Source organism: Haliaeetus leucocephalus, unplaced genomic scaffold (genome assembly GCF_000737465.1).
Source record: "Haliaeetus leucocephalus isolate CR32 unplaced genomic scaffold, Haliaeetus_leucocephalus-4.0 Scaffold752, whole genome shotgun sequence".
NCBI classification, from domain to species: Eukaryota; Metazoa; Chordata; class Aves; order Accipitriformes; family Accipitridae; genus Haliaeetus; species Haliaeetus leucocephalus.
Window position 1 is genome coordinate 3,492,737 of NW_010973188.1, and position 26,719 is coordinate 3,519,455.

At 36.0% G+C, this 26,719-nt stretch overlaps 1 protein-coding gene across 1 annotated transcript in view; it reads right to left on the reverse strand.

Annotated features, from left to right (window-relative positions):
* BIRC6 (baculoviral IAP repeat containing 6) overlaps window positions 1-26,719 on the reverse strand; it is a 177,007-nt gene that overhangs the window by 84,909 nt on the left and 65,379 nt on the right. The window contains exons 35-51 of the mRNA XM_010581233.1: window positions 25,928-26,143; window positions 25,376-25,559; window positions 24,836-24,991; window positions 24,353-24,486; window positions 22,532-22,685; window positions 21,650-21,766; window positions 20,507-20,661; window positions 19,171-19,297; window positions 18,210-18,320; window positions 13,061-13,194; window positions 11,889-12,016; window positions 9,191-9,753; window positions 5,981-6,156; window positions 5,315-5,411; window positions 4,931-5,125; window positions 2,833-3,033; window positions 1,912-2,191 (exon numbers count right to left, since the gene is read on the reverse strand). Of these exons, the coding sequence (XP_010579535.1) occupies window positions 1,912-2,191; window positions 2,833-3,033; window positions 4,931-5,125; window positions 5,315-5,411; window positions 5,981-6,156; window positions 9,191-9,753; window positions 11,889-12,016; window positions 13,061-13,194; window positions 18,210-18,320; window positions 19,171-19,297; window positions 20,507-20,661; window positions 21,650-21,766; window positions 22,532-22,685; window positions 24,353-24,486; window positions 24,836-24,991; window positions 25,376-25,559; window positions 25,928-26,143 (3,128 nt within the window). The remainder of the gene's footprint in view (window positions 1-1,911; window positions 2,192-2,832; window positions 3,034-4,930; window positions 5,126-5,314; window positions 5,412-5,980; window positions 6,157-9,190; window positions 9,754-11,888; window positions 12,017-13,060; window positions 13,195-18,209; window positions 18,321-19,170; window positions 19,298-20,506; window positions 20,662-21,649; window positions 21,767-22,531; window positions 22,686-24,352; window positions 24,487-24,835; window positions 24,992-25,375; window positions 25,560-25,927; window positions 26,144-26,719) is intronic.

Consider the following 26,719-nt stretch of genomic DNA (forward strand, 5'->3'; position numbering starts at 1 on the left):
GTGGGGGGGAGGCGGGGGGGGGGTGGGAGGGTGTTATTGGGGGGGGGGAAGGTACAGGGGAGGGTGTGGGGGTTGTTTGTTGTTGGGGATTTTTTTGTTTTGTTGGAGGTCTTTTTATTTGTTGTGGGTTTTTTCACATTTTTTTACATTAAAAGGAGCTAGCCAAAACATAAATGTGAAACATGAAACAGCACACTGCCTCACTTAGGCACCATTGGATTTATTCATATTTAAGGTCAAGATCCTGCAATACTGGTTGGCATTAAAATTATATACTTGCACAGCTTCCCTGACATTACAAACTTTTAGGGTCATACACATCTACAATAAATTACAGTGAACCCTAGTGAACTTGATTTAAAAAGCATGCAGAGAAATTAAAAACACACACAGAAATTAAAAATGTGTCAGCCACTGCATTTCCCCCATATCTCTCTCATTCTTTAACAATACTGTTCAGTATTGCTTTTAATAATAAATCTTGAAAAGTAAACCTATTGTAATTGAAACAGTTTGGAAACACATTAACTAGACTTTATTTATAAAAATATACTACAATGATGTATAAACTAGCATTATGAATGAGATGGCAATCTAAGTTGCATGTGAAATAAATGGCATCATTTCACTGACAAGTTCTAAACTAACAGGTTAACTTGTCTTCACAGCTAACCTTATCTCCCATAGTTCAAAAAAAAAAAAAAGGCAAACTTGCATATAGATCTTAAATTAAGTTTACAATTTATTTTAGGAATTATTCACTCCTAAATATTTATCATTTTAGAAAAGAGCAAGTTTTCTGTAATATCTAAAAAAAATCATATCCAAATTTATTGAATATATCTATCATATTACTACTATTACTTTACTGAGATACTTATAAAACTAAGCTGAAAGGAATGTTCCTTTCAGAGGAAGCATGAAGAATGTTCACTCAGCTGCTTTCTTTAGATACTGATTATTTTTGTGTGACTAAGATAACCTTTTCTGAAGTACAAATACAGCAACAGAGTAATTTGGCTATGAAAATGTCCTTCACTGCTATTCAAGATCAAAGACTCATTTCAGTTATACAGCTTTTATCAAATACACACTGGAAAGTATTCATATTCTCAAAAATCTACTTACTCTCAAAATTTTTTCCAGCAAAAGAAGAAGGGCTTTTAAAACTTTCCCATGCTCTCTTACAATTTAGTACACTAAATTTCAGAACCAGGAGATCTCAAAAATTCACCCGTCAAATTAAATTCAAGTTGTAAAACTTTAACATTTATTTTCTTTAAATCCTTAAGGGTTTATTTATTTTTATTTTAAAAATGAGTAAGAAACTCAAGGCACCACCTAATCAAATAAAAGCTTTTGAAAAGAAATCTTGCTGATATGCCAGAATCATAACAACATTCAGTTCCTATTCCTCAAATGTTTGCAAACAGCAATATTAGATACAACTTCAGCAAAACATCCCATTGTCCTATTTCTATTCCTGCTCCAATAATTATGTAACTCCATTGACTTCAGTATGGATAAGAAATATGTTGCTACTTCAGTTTTTTTGACAACTGCCTGCTCATTAAAAACACAGAATGCAACTCTAAATGCTTTGCTGTGCTTTGTATTCTTTCACCATTGCAGAGATGAAACATCCCCTTTTACGTATGCAGATTAAGCATGCTACCAAAAGTGAGTACTGCTTGTATTTGCCTTCTGTTTAAAAAAAAAAAAGCAGCAAGTTTCCCAAGATATTTGAAACGGATGCTGTAAATGTTAAAATTCAACTGCAAAAACAGGTACTCATGAATACAGTTTGCTACTGAAAGATCTGACTCCGAGCAGAAAACATCATTAAAAAAAAAAAACCCAAACCATGAACTGGCACAAACATGCCTCTGTCCATTGATACTAGAAGTTTACCTTGTTTTAGAGACCTGATCCTCAGAGGGAAGGAATGGATTGTTGACGGTTGCAGACGAGGTGTTTCCGAAAGCTGTGAGGCCTAACAGTTTGATCTGAGAGAGGCCTAGTGTACTGGCATCCCGAGGACGATGGAGACGAAGGCAGACAGCTGAGGCAACTTCAGCTTTTACCAGCTGGATTTTTATATAGGTGAGACCACTTGTGATAACAGGAGTTGACAAAGGTAACATATTGACACCATCTGCACTTATTTCAACAGATACTGATGAAGGGCAAGCTACAGAGTAAGACAAGAAGGTTTAATACTGTTTAAAAATCTGTACTGGTTTGAATTTTAAGTGTTAAATATGTATCCCTGTTACAGATACAGAACAAGATGATTGAAACTATCTTAGGCAAACACTACTACAGAACTGCAGCTGGAGTATTTGACCTGTGCGATGATATATATTAAAACACATAAGTATTTTTGATACATGGTGTATATAGTTTATTTCAAAGACTTAAGGTGAAGAAAAGTCTTGTCAGTGTAAATGCCATATGTTTCCCTCGCAGGGCTACAACAGTAAGAGCTGAAAATCTCGTGCTTTATTTCAACTACCATACAAAACCATTTTGCCTGAAGACCGCTGACCAATATTGCATTCTCACCAGGCAAAGTTTTGAGAAGTTTGATGAGGTTTTTTGTCATTTGACATTAATGCCACAAGACGTGTACTAAGCTTGAAAAAAATCAAGCAGAGGCAGGGCCTTCCATTCTCAAGGAAAGCAGAATTAGCAAGCTTTTCAACTTATTTTATTTATTTATTCTTCAAACAACCTGCCAGCTTTAGTTCCTCTGATTATACTCTTTGTATCATTTCTAAATCCTACCATTCAAATTTTCAAACCAGCATCAATGTCAGTGAACCTACTTACTTGCTAGAGAGGCCAAGTGAGGCTGGATGTGGATCTCCTTGAGCAGCACAGCCGCGGGAAGGTGAATCGTGAGGTCGCACCAAGCTTCCTCAGGTAAAAATATGTATGACCATGCAGCAGACCGAGCTCGTCTGTGGGGAGGAGTAGCCTGCAACAGCACTTCAGCAGGCTGGGCAGTGGGACTGCTTGAGGTGATTGAACCTTCAAAAACAGCACCATTAACATTGATTATTAATGTTTATTAATAAAACCGAGATTAATTTACAACCTGAACTGTGGAAAACACTTGTTTTTCTATCTCACCTGTTTCAATTTATTGATTACATCCCATGTATAATAATTACAACTACTAAGATATTTTTCTTTTACTCTCAGACTGTTGTACATATGCAACTTACATATGCACATGCATTATGCACATGCTTGAAAATTTGCTAGGGGACACTTGCTATCAAAATCCTGAACTTTCTATCAAGAGTTCATTACCAAAACAAACCAACCGAAAATGTGCAGGTTGAACAGTGTGCTTAGAACTTGAACTCAGTTAATTCATAGTTAACATAATGAAGGCTTTAAAGGTTTAAATTTTACAATGATAACATAAACGACTTTATAACCAAAGTCTGCAAACCTTTTTTCTTTAAAAAGGTTTGTTTCACATGAAAACCTCTTTTTAAAAAAGACACCAGAATCAAAAAAAACTGACCACAGTGGCTGCTTATTCTTCTAATCTTAGCATGAGTTAAGAATGAAGTAGGAAGATCCAAGGCTATATCTTCTTAGCAAGTAGTATGGCACAAGATGACCAGATTTGTGCTGTTCAAACTACAAGTACTTGGGGTGTTTTACTTTAAAGTAGCTCTAGCCTGGCCCCTTGACTGAATGCCTAGTAGCAGCTGGAGGTGAATTCCTGGACACATTTGGATAGACTCTCACCCCAAATGAATTGAGTTCATCTCTCAGAGAACACTACATGATGAGAATCAGAGTGTAGTAAGTGAGGACAACCAGAAAGTTATTTTCAAAAGCACACTCCTGACTGAAAGTAAAACATTAAGGTAGATGCACTCATAGCAGAACATCAAGAACTGCAGCACTTTGCAAGTTGGGAGATAAAGCATGCAAGAAGCCACCACCATATAAGCTTAGGATTTTTACTACTTAAAGTAATCAAGTACCAACATTGCAGGATTCTTAAATTTACCTTTTAGGAATTTGTGAAGAGCAAGGTAGAAGATTTCTAATGGCCCCTATTCTGCCAAATAAACATCTTTTTTTAAAAAAAAATTCATTATTTTTTACATTCTAAAATTTCAATGACAAGACTTAATGGATTTCTCTCTTGTCCAATAATTTTTCCAGAAATTTTGAAAATAATCCTTTCTTTCTCCCCTCTTGACACTGAGACACACTGTATGAATACATCCATGGGTTACACTGGGCTAGCGGGCAGCAACAGAAAACATTAAGACACTAGTAGTGAAAAGGAGCCTTTGTAAGACATTAGAGTACATCTACATCTTAAAACACATGCATTTTAGTTAACTGGAAGCCATTGTATTGATACCAAAACAGCACTGCAATTCTAACAAATGTTCATGCAGGCAACATGGGAGCAATTAGGTGCAGGTGTGAGCAGCAGCAGCATCAGGCCTACGGTCCAGCTTCTTCTGCCCTGTTTGACCCAGCTTGGGCTCATTCTGTGTCATCCGACTTTGCTATGCTTCTATAACAGCTCCCTCAAACCTGATATGCCTTAAGTGAAGTCAGTGAGTCTTGGTGTGTCTATGGCAGATGGTGGGCTGGAACTGGGTATCCCCTGACCTAGGGGAGGAGTAAGGGGCCCACCTTGATGCATGACTACATCAGATACAGATCACTCCCTTTCCTTCTTTCCCCTATCCACACAAGGTCTTATTACCCATGGAGGAGGGGCTAACCTCCTCCCCCAATGTCTTGAAACACCAGCAGCCCCTCTTGTTTAGAAGATTTAATAGTATTGCAACATTTGACACTATCACAATACTGTTTGTTAACAACTTGATAAAGATTCAATTGACCAGTGGATATTAATGTAAGAGAAAGAAGTATTACTTACCCAAAGGCGCAAAATTGTGAATTCCTTCTGCATTATCAGGCTCAGAAGCTAGCACTCTAGCTTTCAAACTGCTATCTGTTGCTTTGGTGGGACCAGAATCAAGAAATTTCATAATAGTCGAAACCATACTTCTTGCTGTGTTAACAATAGCTCTTGTGCTTGTTACCATGTTGTTACAAATAAGCTGAACACCACCTGTGTATAATGCAGGCGGGGGGGGGGGAAAAAACCAACACTGTTCAGAAGCATGCAATAGATTCTAAGCTAGCAAAGGCCTATTTAGTAAATTTTCTCCTCCAGATACAGCTGTATTCCTTCTTTAAGTGCCAAAAAAATCTACAATAAACCTTTTACTTGATGCAGCTAAAGAAAAGACATTCTTACCCATATCATGGAAAGCCTTCAGTGCCTCACTTGTATCCAACACTCGTAAAATGAACCAGAGCAGTGGCTCAGATAACTGACAAGTGGCGAGAGAACCCTAGAAGAACAACAGTTAAGAAATACATGGTTTCATACAAAATTAATATGACAGAAATATGCATGACTGCTCTTAGCCCCCCCTTTTAGTAGGCAGAAATCCCAGAGAGGAAATGCCACCACAGTTGACCTCTCTGCCACAAAACAGCAATACCATGTTCCACGTGGTTCACTCCTTACGTAGGCAAAGTTTTTACAGTAAGGAAAAGATCAAACTACCAGGGCAAGCAGCTAAAGGGAAAGAAAAATATTGAATGTGTAAAATATCCACTAATATGAATACAAAAAACATGTTTCCCACCTGCACATAATAACATATTCAATCCATCTTCAAGCCTTTAGCCAGGAACATTTATGGGAATGTCAAAATGTCCTTACAGAAACTCTCTCTCCCTCTACCAGGGGCAATGGAGGGAGGCTTTCTAACTTCAGCACCAAAGTGAAGTGAGATTGGAAAAGTGTTAACATTTCTTTTACATGGCAGTAGTTCAGTTTTCTGAGCTTATTACAGGTTACAGTATCAACTAGCCTATAATTCCCTTGAAGCACAGCAGACCTAAGGAAACTTACCTGTCTTCCCATGTACCCACAGGCCATGTAGGTAAGAATTGGCTGAAGCATCACTTGCACTGTTGTTGCTTTTTTACTAAGCGTCGTCAGGATAGTGAACAACCCATCTCCAACTGATATGGCATCTAAGCCACCATGAAAGTTTTCATGTTTAGTGAGATGTAAGCCACTTGCACCTTAGTGAAAACAGAAACAGTTCAAAGGTCAGAAGCCAAGACCTAACAAACCATAACAGCCCATGAGAGAACTCAAGGATATTTAATTTCTTTACAGTTAAATGTTGACATGGATTTCATAAACTACAAATGGGCCAGTTTTCAGGATCATATAAATTACTATTAGTGTTCCCAGATACATGCTACCTTATTTACAGTATAAACAGGAAGACTTGACCCAGGAAGTCAAGGAATTTAAATCCAATTTTAGACAAGACCATAAAAATGAGTGTAATTAGCGAAGGAAACAGAATAAGAACTACAAGGATGGGAATCACTCCTAGCCAGAAGCAACTAACAAGTATTTAAGATTTTTTTTCAGAAGTGCACTTTAACCAAAAAACCCCAAACATTTAACTTACATATTTCTATCAGAAATACCTCTCCCAGAATTCTCCTTCTCAGTGCTACAGCTCAGGATTTATTCATGAGGATTTACTGAATATTAACATTCAGCAATATCTATTACACGTTGCTGAAACTGAGGATGGAAGGCAAAAGAATAGTCTTCCCAAGGAAGAGATTACCTCCGTAAATACAACTGTCTTACAAAGCATATGATATCAATCTGGAAGAGCTTTCAAAAGTAGTTTTAGATTTGAGTGGGGGGAATCAATGGAATAATCCCATACCATTTAGAGAAACTGGACTTATACTAACAAATAATAATAAAAAGTAACATGTTCAAGTCATCTTTGGAACATGCCTTAGAGAAACATTTTGGCAAGAGAATTGACAGCTGTAGTACTTTAATCACCTTCAAGCTGTCAAGAAAGAAAATATTGATAAGCACTGGATGCACTGAGACAGACAGAGAAAGAAAAGTCTTAAGACAGCCTCTGAACAGTCTAGAAAAGTTAAATGGAATGAATGATGGAGCTGAAGCCAACTAAGGTGGGTTTGCTGTGAAGACTTTGAGGTGAAAAGAAGGTCGGACAGGAGGGGAACACTGTTACTTGTATGATTTTCATAGTCTGTCAATGACAAAGCATAAAAGCCTAATGAAATAAATAGACAAAATGGTCACAAAAGAAAATCCAACAACTGTTTTAACTTCATGTGACATGAATACTCAAAGCCATCTTGGTTCCTGACCAGCTGGCCCACCAGGTGCAGTAAACTAACATTATTAGCATAAGTTTTGACACCAGAGCCACTGCTTATGGGTATACATCTGCAGACATCTTCTTGTTTATCTTTACTGGGTTGCTAGCATGCTGCACTAGCTATTACATGTTTACTACTATGTGCTGATAACTGATTTTTGGATCATATATAACCTTGGCTGCAGTCTTGGACAAATGATTTGTTCATAGAAATTGTCTGGAGAGAGCTTAACACAGCTTTTCTTGAAGGAACTAAAACCACAAATAGCTGTGTTACATCTTCCCAAAATACATATACAAATTAGTTTCAATAACCTGTATTAAAAGACTTTGGGAGGAACAATCCACTGAAAGGATCAGCTGGCCCAGTATCCTGAACTCAATGAAAAACATTTTGAAACAACACTATCTTTCCAAATTGCCTTTTTAAAAATGCAAAAAAACTGCTGGACAGAAATTGGTGGTTTAGAAAGACATCAAAGTTGAGGAGAAGAATATTTGAATTACACTCCAAAGAAAAACATACTCAAAACAAACCATCATTCCCAGAACAAACTACTTCCACTGTTCATAGTATATTTGTAATATGACACGAACTATCCAGAGTAAAGTAGGAGACGTTCTGGAATTAATTTCGGGAAGGTTCCAACAGCACATTCCAGGCTTGTCAAATCTTGCCTGCTGTTTAATTTGACTACTGGAGATTACTACTTTTTCCTCAATTGTTTTTATGCCAAAATGAACTACTGGTCTAACATTCACATGCTCTCATCCAAAAAGTATACTGTTTTCTGGTAATAGCATTGGTTAACAGTTTCACATCTGCTTAAAAGAGACTAGCACAGAAAAGGCCAGAGATACTTTCTTTGAAACAAGAGAACACTATAAAGAGAACAAAGTTTTACAACTATTACGCCTGAAATGGAGTGCAAGCTCTTTGCCTATCCTCCTGCAAAATGTTCTTCCAGTTTTGCACATGCAGAAACATTCATGGTATTTCAGCCAGTGGTTTAATTTGTGCAAAAAACCTCAATGCTATCATCACAGCTCACAAGCAAGTAATATAGTCTCTCTGAGAAAATGCACCTTAGGTACATGTCTGACAAACAGCAACTTTGCTGTTCAAAGTATCATCAACTTCCTCACTTGTTCATAGCATGAAGATCCCACCCACAAATATATGACTGGAACTCCCAGAACATGATGTTAATTGAGATTTCTGGTGAAACAGAGGAATAGAAAAGTTTATGTATTCTGTGCAAGGGCCACAATTGTAAATTGTCATTTTCAGAAACGATTAAGAAAAGGGAAAATAATGCGATACATAGAGAACAATTGAGGTAACATGTCTATAGTACAAACTGAAGACTAATCCTAATCCATGCATAGAGACATGCGATAGGCACATTGAAATACAAGAAATTCCATTTAAACATAAGAAAAAGGCTTTTCTACTTTAAGAATGATTGAACATTGTAACAGGTTGCCCATGGCAGTTGTGGAGTTTCTACCCTTGGGGAATTAAAAACCCAACTGGATAAGATACTGGGCAACCTGCTCTCTGAGGCAGGCTCTTGAGTTGACCCTGCTTTGCACAGGGAGGTTGGACTAGACAATCTCCAGAGATCCCTTTCAACACTGACCATTCTGAGATTCAGCAAATTCAAATGGCAAACACACTCTTGCTTGGTTTTAATTACTGTCTCCCACCTCATGTTAGTTATTTTCACATACCTGTCCCCCACTTTCACTTCCTATCAGTCTCTTTTTTTTCCTGTCATTTCTGTGACACATTTTTTCATGTGTGCACTCAATTTATGAGGTTGTAGAAGTTTCAGGTGTTTCACACCACCCCAAAAGATTTTCCACTTTATTTACAAAATACCTACCAATAATCATTGCCATAGCGCTGCTATTACACTGGCCAAGTGCAGACAAAATCTGGCTCATAATTTGTTGGTTGGCTAACACCAAGTCTGCCACATATGCAGTTGATCCTTGAGTATTAGGGTTGCTTCCATTGCCATCTTTGCCTCCTGAAACCTTTTCTTCATCAGACACACTGTCTGTAGTACTGCTAGGTACTGGAACACGGGCACTATATTCTCGGTTACTGGAAAGCGGCAGTTGAACTAAAATGTTGACCAGCTTTAACAAATCAAACATAAGTTGATCCCTTGTCATTTCTCCGCAAACTGCTTTGGCATCACCTGGACGGATAATATTGGCAAAAAGCCCTCCAAAACATGCTCGAGCACCCACAGAGCTGTCTGAGCCGCTGCGAGACATCACTTTGTCTGAACATGTAATGTAATGATGCACAAGGAAGGTTATAGACTCAATTACTGCAGAAATAGTGCTAACTGATACAACTTCAAAATTCTGTTCCAGGGTGAATTCCAAGAGTTTCACTTGTGCATCCAAGGGTCCCTGGCCCGTCTGGAAAGCACCCCTGAAAGAAAAAAAAAAAGGATATTTCATTGTTCAATATTAACAAGTTAAACAGGTTCGGTTGTTTGAGGGTTTTTTAGCATTATTTTTAAGAATCAAAAAGCACACCAAACTTAATAAATAAAAATCCAGCCATTTTCAGAAGCACATCTTCAGCCATGTTGAAGCACAATCTGATCTTTCACATAAGTCAAGTATTCATAACTTTTTAATATACTGGTCATTGCACAGCCTGTAGAACCTGTTCATGCTATCACTCTCCTGATACCACTACGGATTAAAGTTTCCTTTGAAAAAGTCTAGGATCCATCTTTTTTTTTTTTTAGTTAGTTAATTTTGCAGGTATAGGCTTGGAATATAGTCCTAGTGGGTGAAAAGTTTTGTATGTTTGCAGGGAAGCTTCATGGGAAGAGTCATCTAATACTTCAATATCACTAGGATTATTTGTTTTCTAACAGGAAATTATGATGGGTTTTTTCTTCCAGTAGTTCCGCCCCCCCGCTGAGGTAGTAAGAATAATGGTCAGGTTTTAGGCGTCTAAATAGTAACTATACATAAAACCATGAGAAGGTACTCAAACTATCTAGGTTGGTGTTTGTAGGTTGATTGCCTGAAGGATCCCTTTTAGGGATAAATTTATTTTCCCAGTTGCTTTTACACGTATACTGGTAGACTACAATATGAACCTTTTGAATCTGTACATTTAAAACAAAATTGGTGCTAATTCTTGAAGTGCGATTTAGTTACTGATTTTTGATATATTTCTCTGTCTCTTTTGACATTGATCTTACTATAACTTTTGAAATTAAATATAGACTAAAACAGCTTATAGAAACAGCCCTGAAGAAAATAATTGGCATTTAATTAGTTCTAACAGCAAAATACTGCTTTGCTTCACAAACAATCCTATGCTTTAATCAGACATGGTATATACTTCAATAATTACCTGAGGTTTTAGAAATAACCATCTAAACCCTTTTCTAGTGCTTTGCTCCCATTTTTTGACATTTCAGGCTCTCCTTTGCTTTGTCTCAAAATATCTAACACATTTCAAAAAATAAGCTAATGAGACCACTGCAAGGATATTTCAAATAAATTACGGCATGCTGACACGCATTCCAAAATTCACTGTGAATTACCAAATTTACCCTATTATGACATTTCTTGCATAGTGATTGATCACCAATGTAGCCTGGTAAACACCTCCCATGCAATTTAAGTCACTAAGGTAAAATCTCTTAGAGAAGGCCGAAACTGTTTTCTGTAAGATTAAAGAATAGATAACACAAAGGTGCCACCTACTGGGAAGCCAGAAACTGAGGAAGCTCATCCCTAATTATACGAAGCCTTTATATGGGGGATGAGCAGAACATCAATACCAGAAATAAATGATAATTCCTAATGAACTTCAGACCAAAAAATTGCCACATTTCTGGTGTACTGCTGTGTACACAACAGTCTTGTGCTCATCGACCTGGCCTTGAAGAAGCAGAGCTGTAAGAGACAAGCCATAAGCTCTTATCTCTCCTCTGGCCAGCAGCACTTCTCTACACTAGTGGGGAGACAAGACATCAATAGGCTCCAGAAGGAGAGTGGGGCAGAGGAGGTTTTCCACTGTTGGGTGAGGAGAAGAGAAAAAAAAGACAAAGCAATAAATATGCATATTGCATAAATAGGATTATGCAATCTCATATTTCATCCTACTATATTATAAAAGCCATCCATATTATTTTCACAATCTATGAATAATTTCTAGAATCTTTGATTAATTCAGGCCTCAGAATACTTTTTTCTCTTTTTAATAGGTAAGGTCATCAATAATGCCCTTATTTTAGGGAGTACTTTAACAAGGCCTATATCTTAGCTCTAGATAAAATCAGTCCAAACAAATGTTTAGTGCCTCTATTCACTGTCCTTCACACACGGAGGGCTGTGTGTGGATTCCAGTTGCACTATTCCATGTGCCAGAAGCAGCCCAGATCCTGCCGGTAGTGCTGCAGCAACACCTAAGATCTCCATCCATATATAACTTGACAGTGTGACAAGGCAGGACATACACATCTTAGCTGTGATTCACACTCACACAGATTTCAAACACAAAGAGGGCATGAAAGAAAAAAAATAGTTAAGATTTACCTTTCTGTTGAAAGTATATGTATTAATTTCAACAAAAATTCACTGAACATCTGAGGACAAGTTGAAGAAAGGTGCACTTGTAAGCGAGTAAGAAATTCTTGCATAGCTTGCGTAGCCGTTGGCCCAACCTAGAGGGGGAAGGCATTTTAATAAGTATTATATAGACCTGAAATGTCTTCAAATACATTAAGCAGTATCTAACATGAACATTTTCTAAGAACAGAAAAGTATTATGTAGCTTAACTTGCCTGCTAAAAAATTTTACTGGGTTTTCACAGGACAACTACTGTGTATCAATTTATATTATGTGTTATTCTACTACTAACCATGAGTAAAAAGCAAATAATTCAGTTCTTTGCTTAAAACTCATTTTGCAGCTTGAGACTTTATCTTTTCAGCAATGCAAACTACACTTCACACAGAATATATTTCTGTGCTAATCTGAATGTTTTCTTTTTTTCCCCACAAACCACACATTTACATATAAGTGCTTTAAATTAACGGCACTGCACAATGTTTAATTTCTGGAAAAGACTATGTGTTTTCTGGAAAATTTTCTGGAAAATACTGGAAATACCAGGTGTTTGCTGTCTCCTAAACTAAGTGTTTCTGAGACTCCTGTCAAATGTTACATAAAATTAAGTTAACAGGCTTTTTTATTACTATTCACAGATGTTTCAAAAGACTGCAAAAAGCAAAAAAACATTAGTTGAAATTAGGAAAAACAGTAGACACCACATGAATTCAGAAACAGGCAGAAAATAAAAGCATAATCTTAAATTCTGGAATTATTAGATATTTAAACTTAATCTGCATTGGCATTTTTATCCCAACCCAACAAGATTTCAGGAAACTAACTGAACTGTATTACTTTTTTCATGCATGTAACTAAGGAATCCTAACTTGGAACACATTCACTGACATATCGCGTGGCATTCTCTCCCTGTGGCAAGTCTCCAGATAGTTGTAAAAACACATGATCACTACTCAGAGTGTATCACCAACATGAACTTCCCTATGGTTGCTCATCAGAACCAACTAAGACCATAATCAAAAAAAAGAAACAAGTCAAGGATATAATACATTATGAATAACACATATTCATGTCAAGTGTACTGAAATTCTCTTACGAAGATTTTTTTATTATTATTATTATTTTAATTGCTAGTTACCTGTGGACTGTGTTGATTTGTTCCATGAGGATTAGTACCGGAAAGAAATTTCACTAACACATGAATGAGGTTTGGATCTGACACCAACAATTGGGCAGTACTTTCCTGAGCTCCAATGGCACTGCTTGGACCAGCTTAAAAATAAAGACATAAAAATTAAAACTATAATCTTAACCATTAATTATAAGTCAAACATTTATACTGCATATCCCTTATACTTATTTCATGATGTGTAAATATTCTCAGCAAAATCAGCTACTGAAACCTGCTTACTCAGGAGTACAATTTTGAGTGTAGTTTTCCATTAAGTACAGATATAAACCCCCAAAACTGTTCCATCAGTGTTCCAAGCTTACTAAGGCAGTGTTCCTGAAAGTAGAGCTCATAGCTCTTGCATGTATACTGAGACCTGTTATATTACTGCCTTTTGGGGTTTTTTTTTTGAAAAAAGTTCCCCTTATAAACTATTTTGAAATTTAAGACAAATCATTATCACTAAAACTACATTCAACTGCAGCTGACATAATTAATCAAAATGAGAAGTGAATCTGAATTTGGTTATTCTGTTTTTCATAGTTTTCTGTAACTTTTCTTTGTTTCAATGTAACCGCATCATTCAAATTTTGTGTATGACTTCAGTTTTGAGCTAGATGTCACTTGAGTTTGTCCAAAAGTACCAAGTATCCAAATTAATTTTAAAATAAGTGTACAAAGTGCACAAAATGTTTATATTTTTATTTGAAAAGGGGACGTACTTTTGTGCTTTCCTGCATTTCTGAATGATACCTTCACAGACAGAAGGTATTTAATTTCTTCAGAGACCCTGAATCACCTATGAAGTCTATAATGATCACTGTGACAAGCAAACTGCTATTCAATGTTCTTTTTTAAAAAACAAAATGAAACAAAACAAAACCAAACCAAAACAACCTCTCCATTGAAACTACAGCTTTTAGAATATGTATGCTTGCATTCTTCTGAACAGGGCACATTTGGGGTGCAGCTTCAAGTCATTTAATTTGTTCATTTGGTGTTTCTTTGAAGGTAATATCATTTAAAAACCTCCAGCTTTTTCCTGCTTTGTTCACCTTCACTTGTTAGGTCTGTACTGTAACTACTTAATTAAATCTGGCTATTTGTGAAGACTTTACATCTTAATACAAGCAGATGTTACGTTAGAACTTCCACAGAATTGACTGTTCCAGCCCATCTCCTCTTGACAAGCAGCAGCCAAGTCCACATGCTAACCCTCAACTCATCTCCTTCCAGGATTAGAAGGCTCCATAGTTTTTCTACTGTTTCATGAAAGGGTTGATGCCACAACTGAATAAATACATCTTCATTACTTCCTATGTTATTTTATTTTTATATTTTCTATTTAACAGCTGAAAATATCACCGCAATATAACAACCCACTTTTTTTCTACATTATATTCATAGTCTGACATGTTTTGTTTGACATTCTAACTCAGATTTCAGGATGCATCTACATTATCTGCTCTGTCACGAAGTGTTTGTGCTCAAAACACTGCTCTCAAACAGTATTTCTGGTGACAATAACAGATAAGCAAAAGGGCATGTGAGGAGAGCACAAATAGTTCTTGCTAAAGGAACTGATGAGTAAATGCACTATGAGAACAATTTGACAAATGACAGCTGTTTAGAGCAACTGTAGCTCTGAGAAATTTTTCTTTGCCAGGTGTCGTTGTAGATTTGCTTCTACCCACCTTCCTTTACATGGCATTAAATGTTTCTAGATGTCACCCGTCAAATACTGATTGTAAACACCATCCTTGCAAAATTTGTCCCTGGATCTTGTAACCAGTTAAGGGCATTGTTCTCAAAACAAATGGCAGGGGTATTGGGTTTATCCCTGAAAAATATCTTGCACTCCTCAGATAAGAGCTTCTGAAGCACAGAAGTTACACAGCCTGAGCTCTCATTATGAAGACATTTATGAGCACATAATGGCATAATAAAATAAGATTTTCTGATCATGAACTGACCTGCCCTAGACAGTGGTTGCTCATAAAGTCCCAACATAGGACAGTTCCCAAAAAGAATCTGCCCTATACTCTGGTGGGGAAAAAAAAAAAACTACTAAAAAAAACAACTAAAAAGCTTTGATTACTGCTGGAGAGATCTGAGGTTTTGGAAAAATAACTAACAAGCAGCTTTGAAAACAACATCAGGATGAGATCTCTAGAACCACCTCATTTCTCAAGACAATATCTTCTAATTCATTGATCTCCTGAAGAAATGGTGACCAAAATTGTAATCTTCAGAGTACAATAGTTCAGAAGTAGGTTCAAAGAGACTACTCGTAAAATGCAAATAAGGCAGGACCCTTATCTAGAATGGATGGAAAAGTATGAAAAAGCACTGCCCTTCCTCCCTGCCCGCCCCCCCCTTTTTTCCCTTTCCTTTCTTCTTTTTAAGAGAAAGACTGGAGAAAACAAAATGGCTAAACATGAAAATATGTATTAAATGGCAATAATGAATTTCAACTAAATAATGCAAACTTAAGAAGGAGGTTCTCTGAGAAGGCTTTGAGATCCAATGGTTTAGAAAAATAGCAGCAGTGGGATTTTCTCGGTGAAAAATGCCCACCTGCAAAAAGAGTTTAGTGAATCATCTATGAGTGGCTACACCTCTAAGTTGTTTTTCAGTTTCTGAAACAGCAAATACAATTATCTAATGAGAATTATGTCAAGAAGAGGTGCCTTCTTGCTTATTTAAAAGGCTTATTGCATCTGAAGAGGTTTATTATACCTGAAATCATCTGAAGAAATATTTTTGGTGGTGGTGGTGTTTTTTTCATCAGTGAAGATATTCTGCAAATGAACACATTTGGGGGCTTGTTGCATTTTGCGTATTAAAAGGGGAAGAACCTCATTTTATAACCACACATATCTAGGAAGACTAACCTAAATTATTCCCAATGAACCGTAATTGACATCTTAGTGGTTTAAAAAAACACACCAAAAAAACAACAAAAAACCCTAACCATAACCTGTCAATACAGTGAAGATATGTGAACAATTTGTACTTAATAGCTTAAAACATTACAGAATTAAAGAGGATACAAGAGAAACTTGACTCCAAAAGAAAGCTGACATGTCAATTATATTTCACCAGTCTCAGGAACAACTTGTCTTTAAATTGTTCACTCTCTAGTGTATATGTTAAAAAAACCAAACCAAACCAAAACCCTATCTTTCCTGGAAAGCATGATCTTGAAAATTTTAAGTTGATGAGAACTCCTGTGAGACACTGCCTGCAATGGCTTAAGATACTATTATTAGTCCCAGTTCTGAACTAAAGCACATGGAAACCAAAATCATCGATTGGAGAAGTGCTCTGATGGATACCACCTTCAATTGTCAAGAAGTGAACAGAGATTATTTCAGCTCTTAAATGTGACAACTCAGTGTCATTGAGACAGAATATTATCTTGAATTATTAGCTGCTGAGGTATCCTGGCACAGAAGTTATCTGATGGGCACTTAAACCTACTTAGCTCCTGGTTGTATCAGTGAGTATGGGAAAAGGGGCAGTTAAGGGATATATATCTGTATTAATCCACACACATGTATAAAAGGAGACACACCTTCGACCCTTTTCTTTACCCTCCAGCAAGCTTGTATCTCCAACCCTTTCCAACTCAACTCCAACCTTAGGCTCACAATCCTATATACGAAAAAATCCACAACCACATTTCATATGCTTATTGAGCCTCCAGTCAACCACAGTGGTTGCTTCTGAGCAGCTTTTCATTCACATCATTACTTACTGATCTCATGCAATTGCCTAATAAACTCCGCAAACATGTGGCTGCTTGTCTGTCAGTATCAAAGCACAAACACTCAGCCTCGTGCCACTTGGAAGAGATTCACATATGGTCTCAGTAGTACACACAGCGTAATTTTTTGAAATTTCTAGTCCACAGTTAAAAATTGGAGTGCTGAAAATACACATGGGTGTTAAATGCAGGCACCGATATCCTACAAATCAGGCCACATTCTATTCTCAAACATCAAGAATAAGACAGAGGTCTCAGTTTGTGAATATCGATTAAGTCTCTTCCATTAGATTATTCACAGTTCTACCTAATAGCAAAAATTTCAGCAGATTTTTGTGAGACTGATCTCTAAATAACATCAAAGAAAAGGGACAGAAAGTGAAAACCTGAAGAAAAAAGTGCATCCCAAAGATAATGATTTGAAATGGCATCTATGAAAAAAAGATTCATAAGCATCTTTGAGGAAAACTGTGGAGAATAGCTGTATCATCACAGGATGGCAAATTGCTTGATAGAAGTGTGATCTTCAGGTGGCTCTGGGTTTCTTTTTTCTGTAATTACTGTCTTTAGTCATATGCTTGGAGTGAAAACAGAATTTAAAAGAGCTCTGACTTGGTCTAACATGTAGGTTTTAAAAGATTCTAGTCTCCAAGTTCTTACTGTTTGATGTCTTCTTTAGCCTTGAGGATATGGCCACCAAAGCATTCCTCAGGACAGCTGCCCTATGATAGCAAGCCATTTAGAAGCCTCATTTCTTCATTTAAAAAATTACATCCTTTAATTTCTACCAGTCTTGTGGCAAAATATTCTCAATGCGAGATTATTTCTCCTGTGTTATGGAGCAATATACACAATGTGAGATAACCTGGTGTGCATAGGGAAATGAAATGAAATTAAAGGGTTGGATTTCTTTTTTAATAGATTCAGCTTCTGAGGGCTTATTTTCAGATAGCTTAACATAAGCAATGACTAGTGCCGGCATGTTTACAAAAATATTCCTACTGCATCAGAAAAACATGAATCTCTCTCATAGCACCTTAATTCTTCCTCTCTGCTACCTCTTCCCATAGTACAAAGCTAATTTCCAAGAATCATTAGCTAATCCTAAAAATCATTTTTAGAAGACATTATCAACCTACTTATAATGACATTTTCTTTTACCACTAGGGTTTCAGTTTCCCATGGTACAAGCAATTCAAGGAGCCCACTCTTGAAAAGCCTTGAAGCTATGGGAGAACCAACAAAAGTACTTATATGACAAAAGGAAAGTTCTGGTATTTGGATGGGAATCAACATTCATTTGCATGTCACTAAAACAGGCAACATAAAAAAAAACCCCAAACTTACCATTAAGCTGCATATTTGTCATGAGAGTTAGGCTATGAAGCACAAGGCACCATGTCCGGAGTAAGGTATTGGGATACCACGCCAGAACTGACAGGAAGCTAGTTACTGAAGCTGTCAAGAAAAATATGTTTTTCCAAGCTTTAATCTTCAGGCTATTACTATAAATTTCTTGGGTTTACTGTAATGTGCTATATTTATTATTGTTATTAATATTACTGTTTGTGGTATTTACTTTGTTTTGACAACTATTGTTCCAGGAAATTAAGAAAAGAATCCCCACCAACACTTCACAGGAACTAGCCCACAGAACTTTCTACAGTGCCCAGACCCTGACATCTCAGAGAAAACGATGCAAAGAAACTGGTTTCAAAATTTTCTCATGGAAGCCAGCATAACGGGTTCATTATAGCAGGCATTAATGTTTTGGACTATCACCACAAGATTTTCTAAACTATACAGTATAACATATTATAGAAAAAAAAAAATTCAACATGTCTTTGTACTAGATTAGTAGTCTGATGACAAAAGGTAATAGGGCTTCCCCCTCCACCAACCCCTTTGATAATAAAAAGATCATAGGATGGTATACAAGGAGAAGAGATTTGTCACAGAAGTGCACACAGGTGCACAGTTCACCTTAGACCAAGTAGTGTATTTTAAAAAGTCCTCTTGGCATTAATGATGAGTTAAGAACCACAAATTTTACAATTTAATTTCTGAGGAGATCATGTAAATTCAAGGAATCATCTCTCAGTTACATACTAGTTACACATTTTTCATATTAAGAAGATAATGAGCCCAAGAGCTCTTGAATAAGAACACAGAAAATATCCCAACATTGATCTTATCAAGAATACTTATTGTAATACTTTTTGCTTATTAGCAAAAATTGAGTACTTAAAAAAAAAATCTTATCTTACACTTCCTGAAAATTAAATTTCCCATATTTAATGTATTTTACCTTGGTTCAAGGAAATGACAGGAATTCGGTTAGCATTATAAAGGAAAATATCAGCGCCACTATCTTTACTTCCAGAGGAGCTGGAATTCAGGCTTAATGTGAGCCATAACTGTAAAAGGGATTCAAGCTGAAAAAAAGGGAGAGAAGAACACTATCAGACCAAACTCAAGTGTTTTTCTAGAACTCCAGAGCATAAAAGATTATTTGCTTTGATTTTAAAAGCCTTATCTACATTCTCAGCTGTTACTGTTTCACTGATACACACACACACATTCTCTCTCTCCCCCCCCCTTTACTGGATTTGAAGATTCTGATAAACATAATATTCAAGGCAAATTCAGCATAACTAGAAAATGCTTCTGCTATGTTTTTGTAATTGATTCTTCTAAATACAGTTAAGTTTCTCTGAAGAAGTTTCTTCAAACTTATGTTAAAAGAAAGCAGCTTTACACACTGCTCAGAAACGTCTGTATCATAACCTTACACCTGTAACACTGGTTTGCATGTAAGCTTTTGGAATGTCTCAATATAGTCAAATGATGTTTACCCATCAACCAAAATTATTGAAAAGTCCAATTTAATTACTGGGAAACTTCCCTTACTATCAGAGACACTGATGCTTATTCTGAATAACTCCCTTGCGGAAAATAACTATTTAGATATTCCGGGGAAGCATCAAGGTTCTTTAGACCACAAACTGTATTTTGGATGAGATATTTAAAGAACAATTGAGGGATGGAGTCAGCCACCCAGTTAAAATATAAACAGGCAGGCAGGCACCTAATCACTCATATATAGCATGCATGGTGTTCCTTTGTATGTATCAAGAAAAGCATTGCTAAACCAATGACTTTTCAAAAAGCGCACTTTTAATTTTAACATTTATGATCATTGGATAATTCAGGTTGGAAGGGACCTCTGGAGGTTATCCAATCCAATCTTCTGCTCAAAGAAGGGCCAAAGACGACATCAGAATGGGTTGCTCGGGGGTTTATCCAGCTGGGTTTTGAAGATCTCCACAGATGGAGACTTCACACTTAGTGACACTCTTCACTAATAAGCTGACAATTATCTTTCAGTGAATCTACAAACTTGTTTTTAAATATGAAAATGTATACCCACTTTTTCACTGTAACAAGAAATGTCATTTTTGATAAAAGCCTTCAGCAGCTTGTCAGTTACATTATTGGTACTGCTGTCCATGACAGTTTCACAAGCAATAAAGCACATGACATAACAGGTTACTTGCATCCTAAGTAGTAAGAAGTATAGGAAAACAACTTTCAAATTTAGAGAGAAATGCTATCAAAACATTTCAAAGTTCATAATTCTATACCTGAACATGGTGGACTTGTAGCATGGAAAAGAGTTTGTTGAAGCATGCACTCAGCATAGGTATAGATGACAACTGTACAATTAACTGGGCATTTTGGTTAGCAGTATGCAATCCTCTCAGCAATGAATCATCTGTTCCGCTAGGAGACTGGGTTACTAAAAAACAAAAAGTATCATCCCTCCATGAATTATTTTGTGAAAGTTGCTAAAAGAAATTTCATATTTATTTCCTTGCATTCTATACTTAAGGGAAATACACTTATTTTATAATTTACAGGAACATCTTCAATGTAGTGTTCAGCTGAGTTGAACTACTGACTACCATACTGTGAAAGGCATACTTGAGTATCAGACATCTCCACCTTCACAAAACTGTTTGGAAAGTGAGCCCACACAAATACACTTTCACAGTTCTTCCTAAACATGTATTATAGGAGTGTCCTGATAACACAATGGTAAGACAAACATTTGGAACATCTCTTCCATGCATTATGGTAAAACTACTGCAGTCAATAATAAACTTCCAGAGATTAAAGGCTGAGGATGTCACTAAACCTACTCCATCATCATTCAACTAATGACTGCATGCACATGAAGGCACCCAGAGAGCTACAAAGCAGCACATCTTAACAAAACGGGCAGTGCAACTGGCTAAAAATACATTCAAAAGTAAATTGGCATCATGAGTGTTTTTATAACATAAAGCTTATTGAACAGCTGCATTCAAAATTTTATTCAAATATTTTCACTTTCATGACTGAACAGGTGAAACTGTCAAGTGCAAAGCAGCTTTCAAACAGCTGAAATTTCACAGTGAATGCAAGAATGAAGCTTCACAAAACCAGGAAACTTAACATTCACTTGCACCTCGATCGGAAAATGAAAATAATTCCTCCATTGTAGTATAATGCACTGTAAAAGAAATCCTGTATATCTGACTAGTTTCCCAAAATATCTTAAATATATGTATACACATAATTCAAAAATCTGAATAAAGAAATATCTCTAAAGCTTGGCCTAACAAGAAAATTCAAGCAAAATATAACTTTTTCTAAGCTGCTAAATGACTGCAGAAAAAATTAGTACAAATTTCAAAGCATCATGGTCATTATGTGAGGAGAATGATTTGACAACACGTAGTTACGTGTAGGAGATGTGTTTGTTAATGCTTGTAGAATGGAATCAGCCTCCAGGGTGGACATCATTTTCAGCATCAGCTCAGCCTGCTGTTCAAGTCCAACTTCTAGACGTGCATCTAAAGCTACACAAGGCAACAAACAGGGTAAAACTGAATTGTATCAGACATATATAATTAGTTACTCTAACTTCCTGTGAAAGCAATATAGATATACAGTACACATTAAACTGAAAAAAAAAATCTCAGTATCACTAACAGAAAGATTCATTTTTATATATGACAGAAGCAGAATACAGAAACTTGTACTCTGAACTGAATATAAGGTTGTTATAGATGTGAAATATATAATTAATAAAATATTAAATTTCTGTGAAACAAACACATATTTCTTTTTAGTATCACACATGACTAATTCTGCATATGTTTAAGCTTGTTTTTCCTAAGGTAATAGCTCTCAAACAAGAACCAAAAAACTGTGTTTCCCCAGTGTGGCAGGGGAAAGATCTATCACCCCAGTTCAGTAGTTATTCCTCCAAACTCAACAAGTGTGCCACCTCATTCCTTAGGGTAGATCCAACTATCCAATATATCAGCCAACTAGAAAAGAGCTTCCAAAATTTCCTGAGAAAACAGGAATAATTTAAAACTGCCTATAAGTGTGTGCTCAAAAATGTTAGAAAATAAGATTTTCTGCTGTTAGGCTGTTTTAAATATAAACTTCACATAATATTCTTTCATTTACCACCAAAAAACCCCATGGCATATAGAAAATTTAATTATTTCCACTTAATACATGTAGAGATTGTTAACATAATTTGATATGCAGAAGTGTCAAATACAGTATCACAGAAAAGAGACCCTGAACAGAACTTTCAGTTCATTGCTTACCTTGAGAGACTGATACGCTCATGGTTTGTGATCCATTTTTCTCTGTAGTTACCGGTGGTTTTGCAACTGGAATTCCAACGCCTCCAATGTAAGGATTGTAATTGTAGGTACCATAATCAGCACCCCAGTAATCATACCAGGTGCTGCTTATAGGCTTAAAAAACAAACAAAACAACAGGAAAAAAAATAAACAGCAACTCTTTAGACTGCCCAAGTACAAAAATAAAATTTGTAATGACTAACAACAAACACTGAAGTTACAAGAGATTAAAACCAGAAGATTGGATCCAATAGCTTTAGAAAATTTTGTTTCAATTTTTATTGCTGTGTAAGCTACTGAATCCTTAGTGATTGTCAAAATCCAGCAATGTAGTTAGCTGTCTCAAAGATTCAAGAAGCCAATTTGAAAATGTTATCATCAGTTTTTATTCACACATTTGTACTATATTGTAAATTTTGAAGTGGAGTATCACACAGATATTTTGAGAAGTTATTTATCAAGACAGAATACTATATTATTAACTGTACTATGAAAGTACCTTGAAGCCTCAGCGAGGCTCAGGGATTATTTGTACTGGGCTCTGCAAAAGAAAGAGTTGAATAATCTCTACTGAAGTGTCATAATTTAAGACACTAAGAAAGCATATGAATCACAAGGAAAAAAATAGTAACGTAAGACTGTAGGAAGGCAATTTGTGTATGCCTGTATTTTTAATGGCAAGATCCAGTATCACCTGTCATTTTACAGATACAGAAGCAAATCTTAAGAAGGATTAAGAATGAAGAAGTGTTTTTCTGGCTGTTTTTGGAGGACATCCAATCAGTCAATGAGATCATGAAGATACTTGCAGATGAAGTGGACTAAGGCATACTGCCACATGAAATGATAGCAGAATAAAGGAGGAGGGAAACATCAGTAAAACAAAAATTAAGCAATAAGTGGAATTTTTGGTAGGGTGAGACTTAGAGAAAAAAAATCTTTACATGATAGGTAATGGGTGGAAGGACATATCAGGGAATATAGGAAAAAAAAAAAGTAAATTTATTGTTGTCTGAGCAAGTGGTGAGAAAGATAATTGAGGTTAATTCAAATGAGGCTGAAGGTTTGAGTCAATAGTGAGAGGAGCAGGAAAACTCCAAATGAGAGCATCATCCTTATGGACAGAGAAAAGAGACTCAACATTTTATTACAAACAGTTTTGTTTCTTTAAAACCAAAATATTTTTGTTTTTTTAATACACCTTGACAATATACTATTACATCTAAACGTAATTTTACCACCTCTGATATGTTTAGCTTCCATTTTAAGTATGAAAGCATTTAATAATTTTCTTGTTCCACAGTGAAATAATTTTTTAAGTTAGTTGCTTGTCTTCATAGTCTGAAGTTGGTCTGAGCACTAGCTACTGCTGCCTTGGGTTTTTTTGAACACAATACTATCAGTATTAACCCTTAAGATCAATCACAGAAGCAAATGGCATGCTATTCTTAATAAAAAAGGACAAGACTTGATCTTATTTTTCTTTTATATTATGCTTTTGTTGTCTTTAACATGCTACAGTATGAGTAAACTCAGAACCTCTTGTTTATACAGATTATCTTCACACAAAAGCAAAATATTTTGTGGTCAATCGAGATATGAATACATCTGAGATGTGAACACAATCTTTACATTCTTTCCCGTTATTCTACATTAAACCTTTATAAAAGGCCAAAAGCAGGTCTTAAGACATCAAATACCACTAACGAAGAATTGTAAGAGAGAAAGGATTTTATTATTCCACACGTAAATGTTATCCTGAAAACTCAGGTGTGTCATACCTTGAAGACTTTGGCTGCAAGGGGATCTTTCTCCAAATCAATATCCAAAGGATCAATATCAACTTCCATCAGGTCTTGCAGTAATTCAAGGTCAATGTCCTTATCTTTTTCCAAAGATGACAAAGGTGGAGCACCTTTGAATGATTAAAAGAATATTAATACTACTAAGTACAAACCATAAAACATGGATATATCATCCAATTCATGGATGATTTTAAGGCTTTTAATATTACAGCTCTTAGTGCAAAAAGATAATGAATGCAATCAAGTTGCCTTTTTTAAATAATCAGAAAAATAACCATTTTGTACTGATCAGCTGTAAAAATAAGTTGAAGAATTGCTCATAGTCTGCCTGTATTTTCAGAAACTAATTATCCTATCACCAAAACTCCTTTACTGATACTTTGATAGATGAGTAATAGCAAAGGTTTTTTTTACTTTTTTGAGTATACATATATACATCAAGATTATGGAATAATTTACCTGTGATGTCATGTGTCAAAGGCTCATCTATTGTTTCCACTAACTGAACTGTGGACTGCTGGAGAGAGTCATCAGAATCCCCAGCTGAAGCTCCAGCATCTTCTCCCAAAGCACATTCTTCCATAGCTTCAGCTGCTATAGGTGCCAACAACTCTCCTACGTATTAGATTAAGCAGACAACTGAATTTCAAGCTTTATTCCACTTACAAATTAATATCCCAGTGTCTAGGCCAACTGTCTGTTCTTCATCTAACTCTAAATTCTCTAAGGGCTGCTTCTTCAAGGGGAGGAGTTCTGAATAATTTTCAAATAATCAGGGTCATATAAATATTAACTTTTCAATGCCCAAGTCACTAATTCAGGATTGACTGTAATTGCAACTTCAAATTGCATTTTTTACACACTAATCTCACGATCTTAAAATAGCGTCAGCAGGTTCTAACATAATAATTAAAAAAAAAAAAAAAAATCGCTAAAACATTCAAGATAGAAAGTTTCAAGTGTAAAGTACATTCTGAAAAATATGAACTTAAAACAAACCTGCTAGAATATCCTGCAGCATACAAGTCAGAGAATACTGAGCCCATGCTCCGCCCCAAGAGATGTCTCCTCTGTTAAAATCAGTTCCAACAAGAAGCAGCAATAATCTTTCCAACTGCGTCTCATTTACAATCTCACATAAATGAATTGTTGGTCTTGTAGCATTTGCAATTCTAGCAAGAACCTAAAAAAAAATATATGCCTAGTCATATTTAACACTATGAAAATATGTAATAGCTTTCATTTCTACGATTATTAGATTTTGCTTACTAGTAAACTAGGTATTTTAACAAGCTTAAATTTATGATTTTACAAGTGTAATTACATGAAAATATTTTTTAAAGTTACTTTTTCTATGGAATTTTGAAGCCATCATATTGTAAGTTACGCAAAAGGTGACAGATCAGAAAAACTACCTCACCAGAAATTACTAGAAATTTTAATGCTGCAGCTAATTTTTACCATCGAGTCAGCAAAAAAAAGCAGTAACAGAAAGCTAATTTAGTGTGGTCTCCATTGCAGCTACAGAGTGATGTTCAATATTCTGTTTACCTTACAAACAAAGAGAAGTAAGTCTGCATGACAAGTAAAGTCCATGGACAAGAGAAAGAGCGCCAGCTTCTGCACTACAGAAATACAACGTTCATGTGCCAGTGTAAATGGAAGTGGTTCAATTTCCGGAGTTTCCTTTGTTGTTGATACTTCTGTATCTAAAGTAGAACGAGGCCATTCTGCAGTTCGACGTAAGCGTATTAAGTCCTTGAAGTGCTGCAGAAATTAAATTTGAAACAACAGTTAAATTTTAAAACAAACCTCTAAATCTTTTCCCAGTGAAAATCTGAGGCAGCAATAACAGTAACTGTAAAACTTAAAAAAAGCAAGGGGAGAGAAGGGGAGAGAAGGGGAGAGAAGGGGAGAGAAGGGGAGAGAAGGGGAGAGAAGGGGAGAGAAGGGGAGAGAAGGGGAGAGAAGGGGAGAGAAGGGGAGAAAAAAGAGGGTTTAAGAATGCATGAGAATCTGGAATGCAATTAAGGCTTTACTGGCAGAAATTTGTTTTGACAGCATTTTATCTCAGGTGACACTCATAACAAAATTATCCAGTTCCACACAAGTGTCAATTAAGCCTTTATGTTTGCCATAAAACTTATTGAGAATATGTGTTTTAGAAGTTTATTTCATACTTCCACACCTGCATATAAAGCTACGGCTACCTTGAAGCAAACTGTATACAAGAGCTAATGTGGAAATTTACCTTTGCAAGAACACTGACTTCTAAGTTCTTCACACTAGATAGATCATCAGTAATTTCTAACTTTCTTAATACTTCCAGTGTACAAAGTGTCC